Source organism: Hemitrygon akajei, unplaced genomic scaffold, assembly GCF_048418815.1.
Source record: "Hemitrygon akajei unplaced genomic scaffold, sHemAka1.3 Scf000080, whole genome shotgun sequence".
NCBI lineage: Eukaryota > Metazoa > Chordata > Chondrichthyes > Myliobatiformes > Dasyatidae > Hemitrygon > Hemitrygon akajei.
In genome coordinates, this window is record NW_027331966.1 from 2,842,344 (window position 1) to 2,857,079 (window position 14,736).

At 44.2% G+C, this 14,736-nt stretch overlaps 1 protein-coding gene across 1 annotated transcript; it reads left to right on the top strand.

Annotated features, from left to right (window-relative positions):
• Positions 1 to 273: 273 nt before the first annotated feature.
• LOC140722587 (uncharacterized) lies at positions 274 to 14,311 on the top strand. Its single transcript, XM_073037305.1, has 2 exons — positions 274 to 405; positions 12,938 to 14,311. Exon 2 carries the CDS (start codon positions 13,332 to 13,334, stop codon positions 14,298 to 14,300), a length of 969 nt encoding a protein of 322 aa, XP_072893406.1. The 5' UTR covers positions 274 to 405; positions 12,938 to 13,331; the 3' UTR covers positions 14,301 to 14,311.
• The last annotated feature ends 425 nt before the right edge of the window (positions 14,312 to 14,736 follow it).

The window sequence follows — 14,736 nt, forward strand, 5'->3', positions numbered from 1 at the left end:
GCGGCGGGGATTGCATCCAGGTCGTTCTAACTGTAAAGGCTTAGGCCATTGTATAAGTCGTTGGTGAGACTGTGTTTGGAGTACAAAGTATGGTTCTGGCCGTTATATGTTTGAAAAGGCTTGGTTAAAGTGGAAAGAGTGCAGGGATTTGTGAGTCTGTTGTCAGGGTCAGAGATGTCCGTTCTGGGGAGAGAATGTCCACTCTATGTTTTTACTCCCTGGAATGTCGGAGACTGAGCAGCAATCTTACAGAAGTGTTTTAAATTATGAAGGGCAGAGTAACTGACACGCTCTGGTTTATTGTGTAATTCAGGTCATCGCCAGCAGGTGGTGCTTTCTTCTACCCGGAGGGCAGACAAGAAGACGACAATCGACCAACAACAGTCAGAGTCATAATAGACACAGGTATGTTCACTGGGCTCTTTCTCACTAAAACTCTATCATCACAATACACGTGTACATAGAACATAGAATAGCACAGCACATTGCAGGCCCTTCGGCCCACAATGTTGTGCCGACCCTCAAACCCTGCCTCCCATATAACCCCCCACCTTAAATTCCTTAAACACCTTAAATCTAGTAGTCTCTTAAACTTCACTAGTGTATCTGCCTCCACCACTGACTCAGGCAGTGCATTCCACGCACCAACCACTCTCTGAGTGAAAAACCTTCCTCTAATATCCCCCTTGAATTTCCCTACCCTTATCTTAAGGCCATGTCCTCTTGTACTGAGCAGTGGTGCCCTGGGGAAGAGGTGCTGGCTGTCCACTCTGTCTATTCCTCTTAATATCTTGTACACCTCTATCATATCTCCTCTCATCCTCCTTCTCTGCAAAGAGTAAAGCCCTAGCTGCCTTCATCTCTGATCATAATCCATACTCTCTAAACCAGGCAGCATCCTGGTAAATCTCCTCTGTACCCTTTCCAATGCTTCCAGATCCTTCCTATAGTGAGGCGACCAGAACTGGACACAGTACTCCAAGTGTGGCCTAACCTGAGCTTTACAGAGCTGCATCATTACATCACATTTCTTAAAGTCTATCCCTCGATTTAACAGCACCTCTTTCACCTCAGACGGTTGAAGAGGTTTGGAATGGTTCCCGAAATCCCAAGAACTTTCTACAGGGGCACACTTGAGAACATCCTGAGAGTCTGAGGGAACTGAGAGAGTGGTGTGGACAGCTCAGTTCATCTGTAGATGTGAACTTCCCACTACCCAGGGTATTTACATTTACATTAATACAGGGTATTATTTTTTTTTACTGAGTTAAGTATTGTATGTAATTAGTTTTGCTACAACAAGTGTATGGGACATTGGAAAAAAAGTTGAATTTCCCCATGGGGATGAATAAAGTATCTATCTATCTATCTATCTATCTATCTATCTATCTATCTATCTATCTATCTATCTATCTACATTATTGTGTAAAAAGTACCCGTAGGATCATTGTGGAGCTCAGTCACCCCAACCACAGACTGTTGCCACTGCTACCATCCGGGAAACGATACCTCAGCGTAAAAGCCATGACCAACAGGATCCGGGACAGCTTCTTTCACCAGGACATTGGACTGATTAATTCATGGTGATACAATTGAATGTCCTGTTGTACATATTAATTATTATAAATTACTATCAATTGCACATTTAGATGGAGAGATAACGTAAAGATTTTGTACTCTTTAACTATATGAAGGATGTAAGTAATAAAATCAATTCAATTCAATTCACCCTCTTCACTATCTGTTCTGTCATTCTGGCTCCAATCCTCCCTGCAACTTTAGTTTAACCACCCACCCCACAGGGAAACACAAGCAAACCTTATCACTAGGATAGTAGTCACCTTCCAGTTTTGTTCCACTAACTAACAAATCCCCTATCACCCCCCTTTGACTTTCCTCTGCCAGGTAATTCCCACCAACAGTTTCTAAGATAGTCCACCTATTCTCGTGAGGGATGGCCACAACAGTACTCTGTGATGGCTATTTAACCTCATTCCCCTTCCTGACTCTTCCTTCCTTCCTGTGTCCTGCACCTTGGGTGGAACTCACCTCTCTTCATGTCATACCTACCACCCCATTCAACTGCTGGATGATCCAGAATTCATCCATTTCAAGTTGCAACTCCTTAAAGTGCTGGATTACAAGCTGCAGCTGGATGCACATCTTGTAGGTGAAGACATCAGGGACACTGGAGGTCTCCCCATCTACCCATTAATGTCCCCTCCAATTTGAAATATGTGCGCAAATACCTTCTGCTGTGCAATATTTACCCTGTGTCAGCAATATTGTGTGCACTGAATTTTATATTTTGAGGTATTCATTTCAACAGCTAGCAAATCACTGTTGATAAGAACTATGATCTCCTCTGGGATTGATCGAGTTCATCTGCACTCTCACACAACCTATGTAGCAGGTAATGAAGGATTTTCTTACCAGAACCTTTGCATACTGTCCATATCTTATTGGCTTGCTAAATGATGCTTTGAAAAGTCAGATTTCTAAGTATTACTCAATTTCTTCCCACTTGCAAATTCTCCAGCAACTTTTGCATCACCACAATACACACAGGTAACACCAGCTTCTGTATTGTACATAATTATTCCCCCTGAACCCTCCCCCAGGGGACTGAAGGTGGTGAACTGATTGATGGCAATGCCAATGAATATGAAGGGAAGGGCAGTAGTTTGTCTCATTGGAGTCTGGCACATTTGTGATGTGAAAGCTACTTGTTGCCAGGGCAAAGGTGTTTGATATCATTGTGTAGCCAGAGAGAATGGCTTGAAGCATGTTCTCACTGGTAGAAAATTCCAGAACAAGAGGTTCCAGAACAACAAGGAACACACACAAAATGCTGGATGAACTCAGCAGGCCGGGCAGTATCTATGGAAAAGAATATTATTGTTGAGTTCCTCCAGCATTTGTGTTTCTTGGATCTCCAACATAGAAACCACCCCCCCTGGAAAACACCTACAGCATAATACAGGCCTGGTGCACAATGCTCTGCTGAACATTACTTATTTTAGAGATTACCTGGAGTTCCCCATAACCTCCTATTTTTCTACGTGCCATGTTTTTATCCAGGAGCCTCTTAAAAGACCCTATCGTATCTGCCTTCATCACAGTCGCCGGCAGTCCATTCCACACACTCGCCACTCTGCGTAAAAAAAAACTCCCCCCCTCGTTGTGATATCACGTGTCAGAAAGGGATGGTACAGAGTACCGAGCATGCGCAGAAATGAAGAATGATCGAAAAGCATGGTAGCGTAAAACGTGGTTTTGTTGCTGTTAAATAAAAGGTCAATTCTTCCAGAATATGGTTGTTATGAGTAACCCACGGTACGTATAAAGAACACAACACCCCTGACAGCTCCTTCCAACAGGCTTCCAAGCACCTTAAAACTGTACCCTCCCTACAGGTCTTCTCTTGTTTGTGATTGGAGGTAGAAAAAAAGGTGATTTTCTCAACTGGTGATGTAAAAGATTTTGTTCCCTTTCTCCGAGTTCCTAATCCTTGCATTTAGATAGCTGGAGCTCAGCTCTGTCTGAGAGATCCATCGGTTCCCATTCCCTCATCAACCGGAAGCTCCCCGGGGCCCGTGTACGGATCATGGGACTGAGAGAGAGGGAAGAGAGCAGGACTGTGCTGGAATTGCGGACTACGGTGTCCGAAGCTCAGAGAAATTTCCCTAAAACGGTGTTGCAAACTCCACGTGGCTAACACTCTTACCGGATGCTGATACTTCCGTTTGTGCACTGCACGCATGCGTGATGTTCGGGTACATTAACAACGCTGACGCCTGCGCATTACATCGGTGCTTCGGCGACCACAAAATTTTTGATGCATGGATTTATAGGTAATCACGGTGCCATTGAAAGTTTCTGCAGCACCGGTTGCATGTCCACAGCTCAGTTTTGTTTGGTTTGGCGGCTCCCATAAACAAAAACGTCAATACTAACAGCAAATCAGTGTATCTAATGCCAAAGTAGAATTCTGTTGCAAATTCAGATATGAAACAGAAGAGATTCTGCAGTTGCTGGAGATAGAGAGATGCACAGACACAATGCTGGAGGAACTCTGTAGTTCAGGCAGCAACTAAGCAGAGGAGTACACAGTCTAGGCATGCTGAAGGGGCTCGGTATAAACGTAATCTATTTATTCCTCTCCACATTTGCGGCCTGATCTGTTGATTTCCTCCAGTACTTTGCAGAAATTAACCACCTTTTTTCAATCAAACAGTTTCACAATGTTTCTGATCTTTCATTTGCAGCCACATCCTGCTGGTGTGATTCCTCTTCCTCCTACTCATCTTAAACTCCAGGCCTCATTTGTTTCTGGAGCCCCAAAGTGCTGACTCAGGCTGGCAACTCTGGTTTCTGACTCTTCTCCATCGAAGATTGACTTGCTAGTCTGCTGTCAGGCTTTAGAGGCACATTGCAACAACCCAGCTGTCTGAGGCACAGTCCTTTGAAATTAGTGAAGTGACCCAAACCGTTCAAAAGAGCGGGGAAGAAGGAGTTTAACCACCTTAGCCTGGAGCACTGAAGAATTTGAGAACCACAGTTTGGACATCATCTTATTCAGCCTGGAGAAAAACATGCAAGTGTATAAGATGATGAGAGGCATTGGTCGTGTGGATAGTCAGAGGCTTTTCCCCAGGGCTGGCACGGCTAACACGAGGGAGCATAGGTTTAAGTTTAAGTTGCGTGGAAGTTGGTACAGAGATGATGACAGCACTAGTGTGGTGGGTTTTTTTTCTTACACAAAGTGCCTGCTGATATGGACTATATTGTTTATGGGAGCTGCCACACACAAAAAAACAAGTATTGTCATGGAACCGGTGTTTGCAGAAACTTTCAATGGCAGTAATTACCCATAAATCTGTGCGTTAAAAATTTCGCTTTCACTGAAGGACCGATTGAATGCGCAGGCGTCTGCGTTGTTCACTTACCCGGATATCACGCATGCGCGCAGTGCACAAATGGAAGGATCAGCATAAGGTAAGAGTGTTCGCCACGTGAAGTTTGCAACACCGATTTAGGGAAATTTTTCTGAGCTTCGGACACTGTGACCCGCAATCCCGGCACAGTCCTGCTCTCTTCCCTCTCTCTCAGCCCCGGGGAGATTCCGGCCGATGAGGGAATGGGAACCGATGGATCTCTCAGACAGAGCTGAGCTCCAGCTATCTAAGTGCAAGGATTAGGAACTCGGAGAAAGGGAACAAAATCTTTTACAGCAGCAGTTGAGAAAATCACCTTTGTTCTACCTCCACTCATAAAAAAAGAGAAAATCTGTGGAGAGGGCACAGTTTTAGGGTGCTTGGAAGCCTGTTGGAAGGAGATGTCAGGGGTGTTGTGTGCTTTATACGTACAGTGGGTTACTCATAACAAATAATATTCCGGAAGAGTTGACCTTCTATTTAACAGGAACAAAACCATGTTATACGCTACCATGCTTTTCGATCATTCTTCATTACTGCGCATGCTCGGAACTCTGAAACATTACGTTCTGACACGTGATATCACTACTGCAATAATATTCTTTTCCATAGATGCTGCTAGGCTTGCTGAGTTCCTCCAGCATTTTGTGTGTGTGCCTTGTTCTACCACCTCTTGTTCTGGAATTTTCTACCGGTGAGAACATGCTTCAACCCATTCTCTCTGGTTACATAATGATATCAAACACCTATGCCCTGGCCAACAAGTAGCTTTCAGATCACAAATGTGCCAGGCTCCAATGAGACAGTCTACTGCCCTTCCCTTCATATTCATTGGGATTACCATCACTGAGTTCATCACTGTCAGTCCCCTGGGGGAGGGTTCAGGGGGAATATATATGTACAATACAGAAAGTGGAGTACCCTGAGTGTATTGTGATGATGCAAAAGTTGCTGGAGTATTTGCAAGTGGGAAGAAGTCCAGTAATCTTTGGAAATGTGACTTTTTAAATCATCATTTAGCAAACAAATCAGATATGGATAGTATGCAAAAGCTCTGAAGAGAACATTGTTCATTACCAGCTACAGGCTTGCTACATAGGCTGTGTGAGAGTGCAGATGAACTCGATCGAACTGAGAGGAGATCAAAGTTCTTACTTTCAGTGATTTGCTAGCTGTTGAATGAATACCTCAAAATGTAAAATTCAGTGCACACCATATTGTTGTCATTGGGTAAATATTGCGCAGCACAAGGTTTTTGTGAACATATTTTAAATCAGAGGGGACATTGGTGGGAAGGTGTGGAGACTGCAGTGTCCCTGATGCCCTCACCAACAAGATGTGCATCCAGCTGCAGCTTGTAACCCTGCACGTTAAGGAGCTGGAACTTGAAATGGATGAATTCCAGATCATCTGGCAGTCAGATGGGGTGATGGATATGAAATGAAGAGATGTGAGTTCCACCCAGGCTGCAGGACACCGGAAACTGGGTGAGAGTCAGGAAGGTGAATGAGGTTAAATAGCCATCACAGAGTACTGTTGTGGCCATCCCCCACAAGAATAGGTGGACTACTTTAGAAACTGCTGTGGGGGGGATTACCTGATGGGGGAAAGTCAAAGGGGAGATGGGGGATTTGTTAGTTAGGAGAACAGAACTAGAAGGTGACTAATATCATAGTGGCAAGGCTTGCTAGTGCTCCCCTGTGGAGTGGGTGGTTAAACTAAAGTTGCAGGGAGGATTGGAGCCAGAATGACAGAACAGATAGTGGAGAGGGTGAATTGAATTGACTTTATTATGTACATCCTTCATACTCTTTAAAGAGTAGAGATCTTTAAGTTATGTCTCCATCTAAATGTGCAATTTCTAGCAATTTATAATAATTAATATGTACAACAGGGCATTCAAGATAACAGAAATACAATTGTATCAGCATGAATGAATCAGTCTGATGGCCTGGTGGAAGAGGCTGTCCCGGATCCTGGTGTCCTGGCTTTTATGCTGCGGTACCGTTTCCCGGATGGTAACAGCTGCAACATTCTGTGGTTGGGATGACTGAGCTCCCCAATGATCCTGCAGGTCCTCTTTACACAATAATGTAAATATCCCGGATAGTGGGAAATCCACATATACAGATGGGCTGGACTGTCCACACCACTGTCTGCAGAGTCCCGCGACTAGGGAAGTACAGTTCCCATACCAGGCAGTGATGCAAACTCTCGGGATGTTCTCAAGTTGCCCCTGTAGAAAGTTCTTGGGATTTGGGGAACCATTCCAAACTTCTTCAACCGTCTGAGGTGAGAGGCGCTATTGTGCCTTTTTCACCAGACAGCCGGTATGTACAGACCTGATGAGATCCTCGGTAAGGTGTATGCTGAGGAACTGAAAGCTGTTCACCCTCTGAACAGCAGATCCATTGATGTTAGAAGTGTTTATCCTGTATCAATTCTTTCTGTCATCCACAACCTGCTCCTTTGTTTTTGTGACAATGAGGGAGAGGTTGTTTTCTAGACACCAGAGAGATGTTGTTCAGACTGCAGACAGAGTCAGCAATTAAAAGGTTGGGCATGGTGATATGAATGTGCTGAGCTGTGTATATCACAATGCAAGAAGCATTGTAGGAAAGCCAGATTAACCCAGGGCATGGAATTATGATGTTATAGCTATTACAGGGAGCAGAGTACACCCAACTATCTGAGGCATTTAGAGGAACAAATTTGTAGAGAGATCACAGACTTTACCAAGAAACATGAAACTATCTCAAGAAACAACGTTTGAGATTGTAAGCGATTTTACCTTTCCATATATTGACTGGGACTCCCATACTGTAAAAGGACTAAATGGGGTAAAGTTTGTCAAATGTGCCCTTAATCAGTACATAGAATTCCTGATGTAGAAGTGTGCAATAAGCTGTTAGGAAATGATCCAGGGCTAGTGTCTGTAATTAGTGTATGGGAACACTTTGTATCCAGAGGTCATAATGCTATTAGATTCCAAGTAAATATGGAAAAAGAGAGGTCTGGAACACAGGTTGAGATTCTAAGTTGGAGAAAGGTCAATTTTGATGGTATCAGAAAGGATTTCACAAGTGTGATTTGGGACAGAATGTTTTTTGGCAAAGGAGTACTTAGTCAGTGGGACGCCTTCAGAAGTGAAATTTTAAGGGTGTGGTGTTTGTGTGTGTCTGGAACATATTTCCTGCCTCTATCTTGTCCAATCCCTTAATAATCTTATATGTTTCAATCAGATCCTCTCTCAATCTCCTTAATTCCAGCGTGTACAAGCCCAGTCTCTCTAACCTCTCTGCGTAAGACAGTCCAGACATCCCAGGAATTAACCTCGTGAATCTACACTGCAGTTCCTCTACAGCCAGGATGTCCTTCCTTAACCCTGGAGACCAAAACTGTACACAATACTCCAGGTGTGGTCTCACCAGGGCTCTGTACAAATGCAAGAGGATTTCCTTGCTCTTGTACTCAGTTCCATTTGTAATAAAGGCCAAAATTCCATTAGCCTTCTTCACTGCCTGCTGCACTTGCTCATTCACCTTCAGTGACTGATGAACAAGGACTCCCTTACCCAACTCTATACCATTCAGATAATAATCTGCCTTCCTGTTCTTACTCCCAAAGTGGATAACCTCACACTTATTCACATTAAACGCCATCTGCCAAGATGTTGTTCAGACCTCAGATAGAGTCAGCAATCAAAAGGTTGAGCATGGTGTGATGAATGAGCTGAGCTGTGAATATCACAATGCAAGAAGCATCGTAGGAAAGCCAGATGAGCTCAGGACAGGGAATTCTGATATTGTTTCTATTACTGGGAGTTGGTTACACACAGCAATCTGAGGGATTTAGAGGAACAAATTTGTAGAGATATCACAGACTCTGCCAAGAAACAAAGGCTGAGATTGTAAGCGATTTTACCTTCCCATATATTGTCTGGGACTCCCATACTGTAAAAGGACTAGAGTTTGTCAAATGTGCCCTTCTTCAGGATGTAGAATTTCTGATGTAGAAGTGTGAAATAATCAGTTAGGAAATGATCCAGGGCTGGTGACAGAAATGAGTGATCATAATGCCATGAGATTCAAAGTAAATAAGGAAAAAGAGAGGTCTGGAACACAGGTTGAGATTCTAAATTGGAGAAAGGTCACTTTTGATGGTATCAGAAAGGATCTGACAAGTGTGGTTTGGGACAGAATCTTTTATGGCAAAGGAGTACTTAGTAAGTGGGAGGCCTTCAGAAGTGAAATTTTAAGGGTGTAGAGTTTGTGTGTGTCTGTCAAAATAAAAATTGAGATGCAAATGGTGCAGGGAACCTTGGTTTTCAAGAGGAATCGAGGTCCCATATATTTTGTTCCTCTAAATGCCTCAGGCTGTTGGGTGCAACCAAGATGCATTAATGGCTACAATATCATCATTCCATGCCCTGAGCATATCTGACCTTTTTTTTAGTTGTCATCTGTTGGCTTCTAAAAGCTTGCCAATAATATTTGCTCTTTTGTTTGCCCTCTGTTTGGCTTTTATGTTGTGTTTGGCTTGTCATTTCACCACAGTTGTGTCCTCCTGCCTTTCCAATGCATCCATCACTCAGCTCCCAAATTGCTCCAGAAACTCCAGCCATTGCTGCTCCATTGTCACTGCTGCCAGTTTCCCTTCCAATCGAGTCTGGCCAGCTTCTCTGTCATTGAAACATGGAGAAGTTCAGTACAGAAACATGCCATTTGGCCCATCTTCTCAATGCTGGAAAAACATTCAAGCTGTGGAATGCAATGACCTGCACCGGGACCATAGCACTCCATACACCTACCATCCAGATACCCATCCAAACTTCTCTTAAATTGTGAAATCGAGCTACCATACACCACTTGTGCTGGCATCTCATTCCACACTCTCATGGCCAATAATTTGTTCCCCATAAGTTTTCACGTCCCCACTTACCCATCACCTCTGGTTGTTGTCACACTTAAAATCAGTTGGAAAAGCCTGCTTGCATTTACCCATTTTATACCGTTATATTTTGTGTACACAGAAACATAGAAAACCTACAACACAATACAGACCTTTTGGCTCAAATATATCCTTACCTTAGATCTACCTAGGCTTAACCCTAGCCCTCTAACTTTCTAAACTCCATGTATCCGTCCAGGAGTCTCTTAAAGACCCTTTCATTTCCGCCTCCACCATGGCCGCTGGCAGCCCATTCCATGCACTCACCAATCTCAGTGTGAGAAAACAAAAACTATCTTCTATACCTCAAACAAATCCTCAAAGCAATGTATTATTTCCTTGTTTATGTTCAGAGCCTTTTTTTACGTGTATCAGATGATGAGGGGCATTGATTGTGTGGATAGCCAGAGGTTTTTTCCCCAGGGCAGAAATGGCTAATATGGGGGGCATACAGTCTTTTAAGGTGCTTGGAAATAGATACCGAGGGGATGTCAGGGGTAAGTTTATTACACAGAGAGTGCTGGATGTGCGTAATGCACTGCCAGCAGCCGTGTTCGAGGCAGATACAATAGGGTCTTTTAACAGCCTCTTAGATAGGTACACAGAAAAATAGAGGGCTGTGTGCTGGGGAAGTTCCAGGCAGTTTCTAGAGTAGGTTACATGGTCGGCACAGGACTGTGGGCCAAAGTGCCTGTAATGTGCTGTAGATATCTCTGTTATATGTTAAGGAGCAAAACAACTTTGGTTAACTTCGCATTATTCAGGCTCCGGTTCCCCCTGCAACTTTCGATTAACCCCTCTACCCCCACCTCCCACCATGCAGCTCTATCACCCCTTTGGCTTTCCTCTCCCAGATCAATAAAAAGGAGGTGCATACCAGGTACAGGCAGATAGGAACAAATGGGGTACTTATGAAATACAGGAAATTCAAGTGAACACTTATGAAAGAAATAAAAGAAGGCATGAGTTTGCCCCAGCAGACAAGGTGAAGGAGAATCTTCAGGGATTCTGCAGATATGTTAAGAGTGAAAAGATTGCAAGGCATGAAATTAATCCTTTGCAAGATCAGAATGGTAATCCATATGAGGAGACAACATAGATGGGGGAGATTTTTTTTTTTGCTTCCTATTATTGCAGTAGATGAACACAGTCTGTAGAAGTGAGGCAATGCAGCATCAGATTCATGGATCCTGTACAGATTACAGAGGTGGAGGTGTTTTTACATTTGTGAGCTTGACAACAGTAGTGAAAAAGTTACTGGAATGTGTGTGCAGGAACCTGATATATAAGTATTTGGATAGATGTGGACTGATTATGGATAGACAGCATGGCTTTGTGCATGGTAGGTCATGTCTAACCAATCTTAGAGAGTCTCTCGAGGAAGTTATCAGGACAGTGGATGAAGGTAAGGCAGTAGGTGTTGTCTACATGGACTTTAGCAAGGCACTTGACAAAGTCTCATATGGGAGGTTGGTCAAGAAGGTTCAGTCACTCAGCATTCAAGATGAGACAGTAAATTGGATGAGACACTGTCTTTGGGAGAAGCCATAGTGTGGTAGTAGATGGTTGCCTCTCTGACTGGAGGCCTGTGACTAGTGGTTGCCACAGGGATCAGTGCAGGATCTGTTGTTGTTTGTCATCTATATCAGTAATGTGGATGATAGTGTGGTTAACTGGATCAGCAAATTTGTGGGTAGCACCAAGATTGGTGGTCTAATGGACAGCGAGGAAGACTATCATGGCTTGCAGTGAGATCTGGACCAGCGGGAAAAATGGTTTGAGAAATGGAAGGTAGAACTTAAAGCAGAAACATGTGAGGGGTTGCAGTTTGGTAGGAACTACCAGGGTAGATCTTACACAGTGACTGGTCGGACATGGAGGAGTGTTGTAGAGTAAAGGAATCTGGACATACAGGTCTATATTTCACTGAAAGTGGTGTCACAGTTCGATAGGGACGGAAAGAAAGATTTTGACATATTGGCCTTCTTGAACCAAAGTTCTGAGTACAGGAGATGGATGTTATGTTGACTTTGTACAAGACATTGGTGAGGCCTAATTTGAGTACTAAGTGCAGTTTTGGTCACCAACCTACAGGAAAGATGTAAGGACTTTGAAAGAGTTCAGAGAAAATTCACAAGGATGTTGCCAGGTCTGGAGTACTTGGGTTATAAGGAAAGATTGAACAGGTCAGGACTTTATTCCTTTGACTGTAGGAGATTGAGGGGAGATTTGATTGTGATAGAGCGGCATAGATAGTGTAAATCCAAGCTGGCTTTCTCCACTGAGATGGGGTGGGACTACAACCAGAGGCCATGGGTTAAGGGTGAAAGGTGAAATGTTAAGGGAAACATGAGGGGAATCTTCTTCACACAGATGGTCATCCGGGTGTGGAATGAGCAGCCAGCACAAGTGGTGCATGTGAGCTTGATTTCAAAATTTAAGAAGCTTGTATAGGTACCTGGAAGATAGGGGTATGGGAGTAGGCAGTTTAAATAGATCACCACAAACCAGATGGCCCAAAGGGCCTGTTTCTGTGCTGTAATTTTCTATAACTGTGACAAGAACCTGAAATAATAGAAAAATTTACTCTGTCCTTTTAACAGCTGTGCGGACCAGCAATTCACATCAACAGGATTTTTTTATATGGTGTTAGAATTGTGGCACTTTAAGTTAATAAGACATAAAAGAAAATCCCAGCTGCACGTCAAGAAAGACAATTTGCGTGAGACTGTTTCAGTTACTGTGTGGCCAGGCACCCATGCATCTCAGGAGGAACAGGGAATAATACCAATGGAGAGAGTCAAACTGAGCCAGGTCACAGATTGGAGATGGCAGAAATGCCCCATTCTTATAGAGACAGGAAGAGCATCAGAGAATTGATGGTCATTCCAGATACCAGCACTCTGCCCAGTCAGGAGATGATTTCTCTCTCCAAGTTGGGTTGTACCTCATTGTAACAGTGTGTTACCAGATCAAACCTTGGCAGCTCAAGTAATCTCATCTGAAATGTTGCCCTACACCCATTGATGAATTATGTAAATCTTTTACAGGATACAAATGAGAAGGAATCTGTCGCCAGGAATCTCAAACGCGGTACACCAGTTTTGCTGTCTCTGTCTAGATATTTAAGAAGTGTGGCAAGGGATTCAATCATCCATCCTTCCTGCTCAGACTGTGGAGAGGGATTAGGTTGGTCATTTGACCAACTGGCACACTCGTCATTTTAGACAGGAGAAAGGTTGTTCACCTGCTCAGACAGTGGGGGTGGATTCACTCGGTTATCTCAACTGAAGATACATCAGTCAAATTCACACTGGGCAAGGCCATTCACCTGTTTTGTGTGTGAGAAAGGATTCAGTCAGTCTTCCCACCTGTGGACACACCAGTCAGAGGCTGGTCATCTGCTGAATTTGTGGGGAATGGTTCACTCGGCCATCTGACATAATGGCTCACCTGCGAGTTCACACCGGGGAGCAGCCGTTCACCTGCTTGGACTGTGGGAAGGGATTCACTTGCTCATCTAAATTAAAAGTACATCAGGGAGTTCACACTGGGGAGAGGCAGTTTACCTGCTCAGACTGTGGGAAGGGATTCACTCGGTCATCCGTCCTACTGGTACACAAGTCAGTTCACACTGGGGAGAAGCCATTCACCTGCTCAGACTGTGGGAAGGGATTCACTCACTCTTCCACACTATGGAGACACCAGCGAGTTCACACTGGGGAGAAGCCGTTCACCTGCTCAGTCTGTGGGAAGAGATTCACTCAGTCATCCATACTACAGATTCATCAGCGAATTCACACTGGAGAGAGGCCATTCACCTGCTCAGAGTGTGGGAAGGGATTCATTCGGTCACACCATCTGCAGAGACACCAGCAAGTTCACACTGGGGAGAAGCCGTTCACCTGCTCAGACTGTGGGAAGGGATTCACTGAGTCATCCACTCTATTGGTACATCAGCGTGTTCACACTGGGGAGAAGCTGTTCCTCTGCCAAGACTGTGGGAAGGGATACACTCAGTCATCCCACCTACATAGACATCAGCGAGTTCACACTGGGGAGAAGCCGTTCCTCTGCCAAGACTGTGGGAAGGCATTCACTCAGTCATCCAACCTACAGAGTCACTTGCGAGTTCACACTGGGGAGAAGCCGTTCACTTGCTCAGAATGTGGGAAGCGATTCACTCAATCTTCCACCCTACAGAGACATCAGCGAGTTCACACTGGGGAGAAGCCATTCACCTGCTCAGTCTGTGGGAAGGGATTCACTCAGTCATCCAACCAACAATGTCATCAGCGAGTTCACACTGAGGAGAAGCCGTTCACCTGCTCAGAATGTGGGAAGCGATTCACTCGGTCATCCCAACTACTGGCACATCAGTCAGTTCACAATGGGGAGTTGCCGTTGTTATGAATCCCGAGGTTTTGTTTGCCGTGGACTGTCATTTTAAGAGAGAGAGATAAAGAAGTCAAATCAGTTGGACTTGCAGCTTGTTTACATCGCTCGCAGCTTGTTTAGTTTTCATCGAGGCCACAGACACTCAGAGTCAGATGGAGATGAAGGAGGAAAAATGGAAGGATTGAAACCAGGGAACTGGTGGCCAAGGGTCACTGTTTGGAGCTTTCCTATGCCCACAAGGGTGGGTTAATTATCGATTCACCGTACATCGAATGTGTGTTTGTCACCTCGTTTGATCTAAGGGAGTGAATCTGATTTGGGATATCCTGTGAAGACAACTGATGTGTTAACCCTTGCATGGCTGTGGTGAGGTAATTCACTTGAAGACAATACTCCTTGTGACAAGTCACTTTCGGTGATAATTTGTATGTGGATTTGGAATTACGGTGGA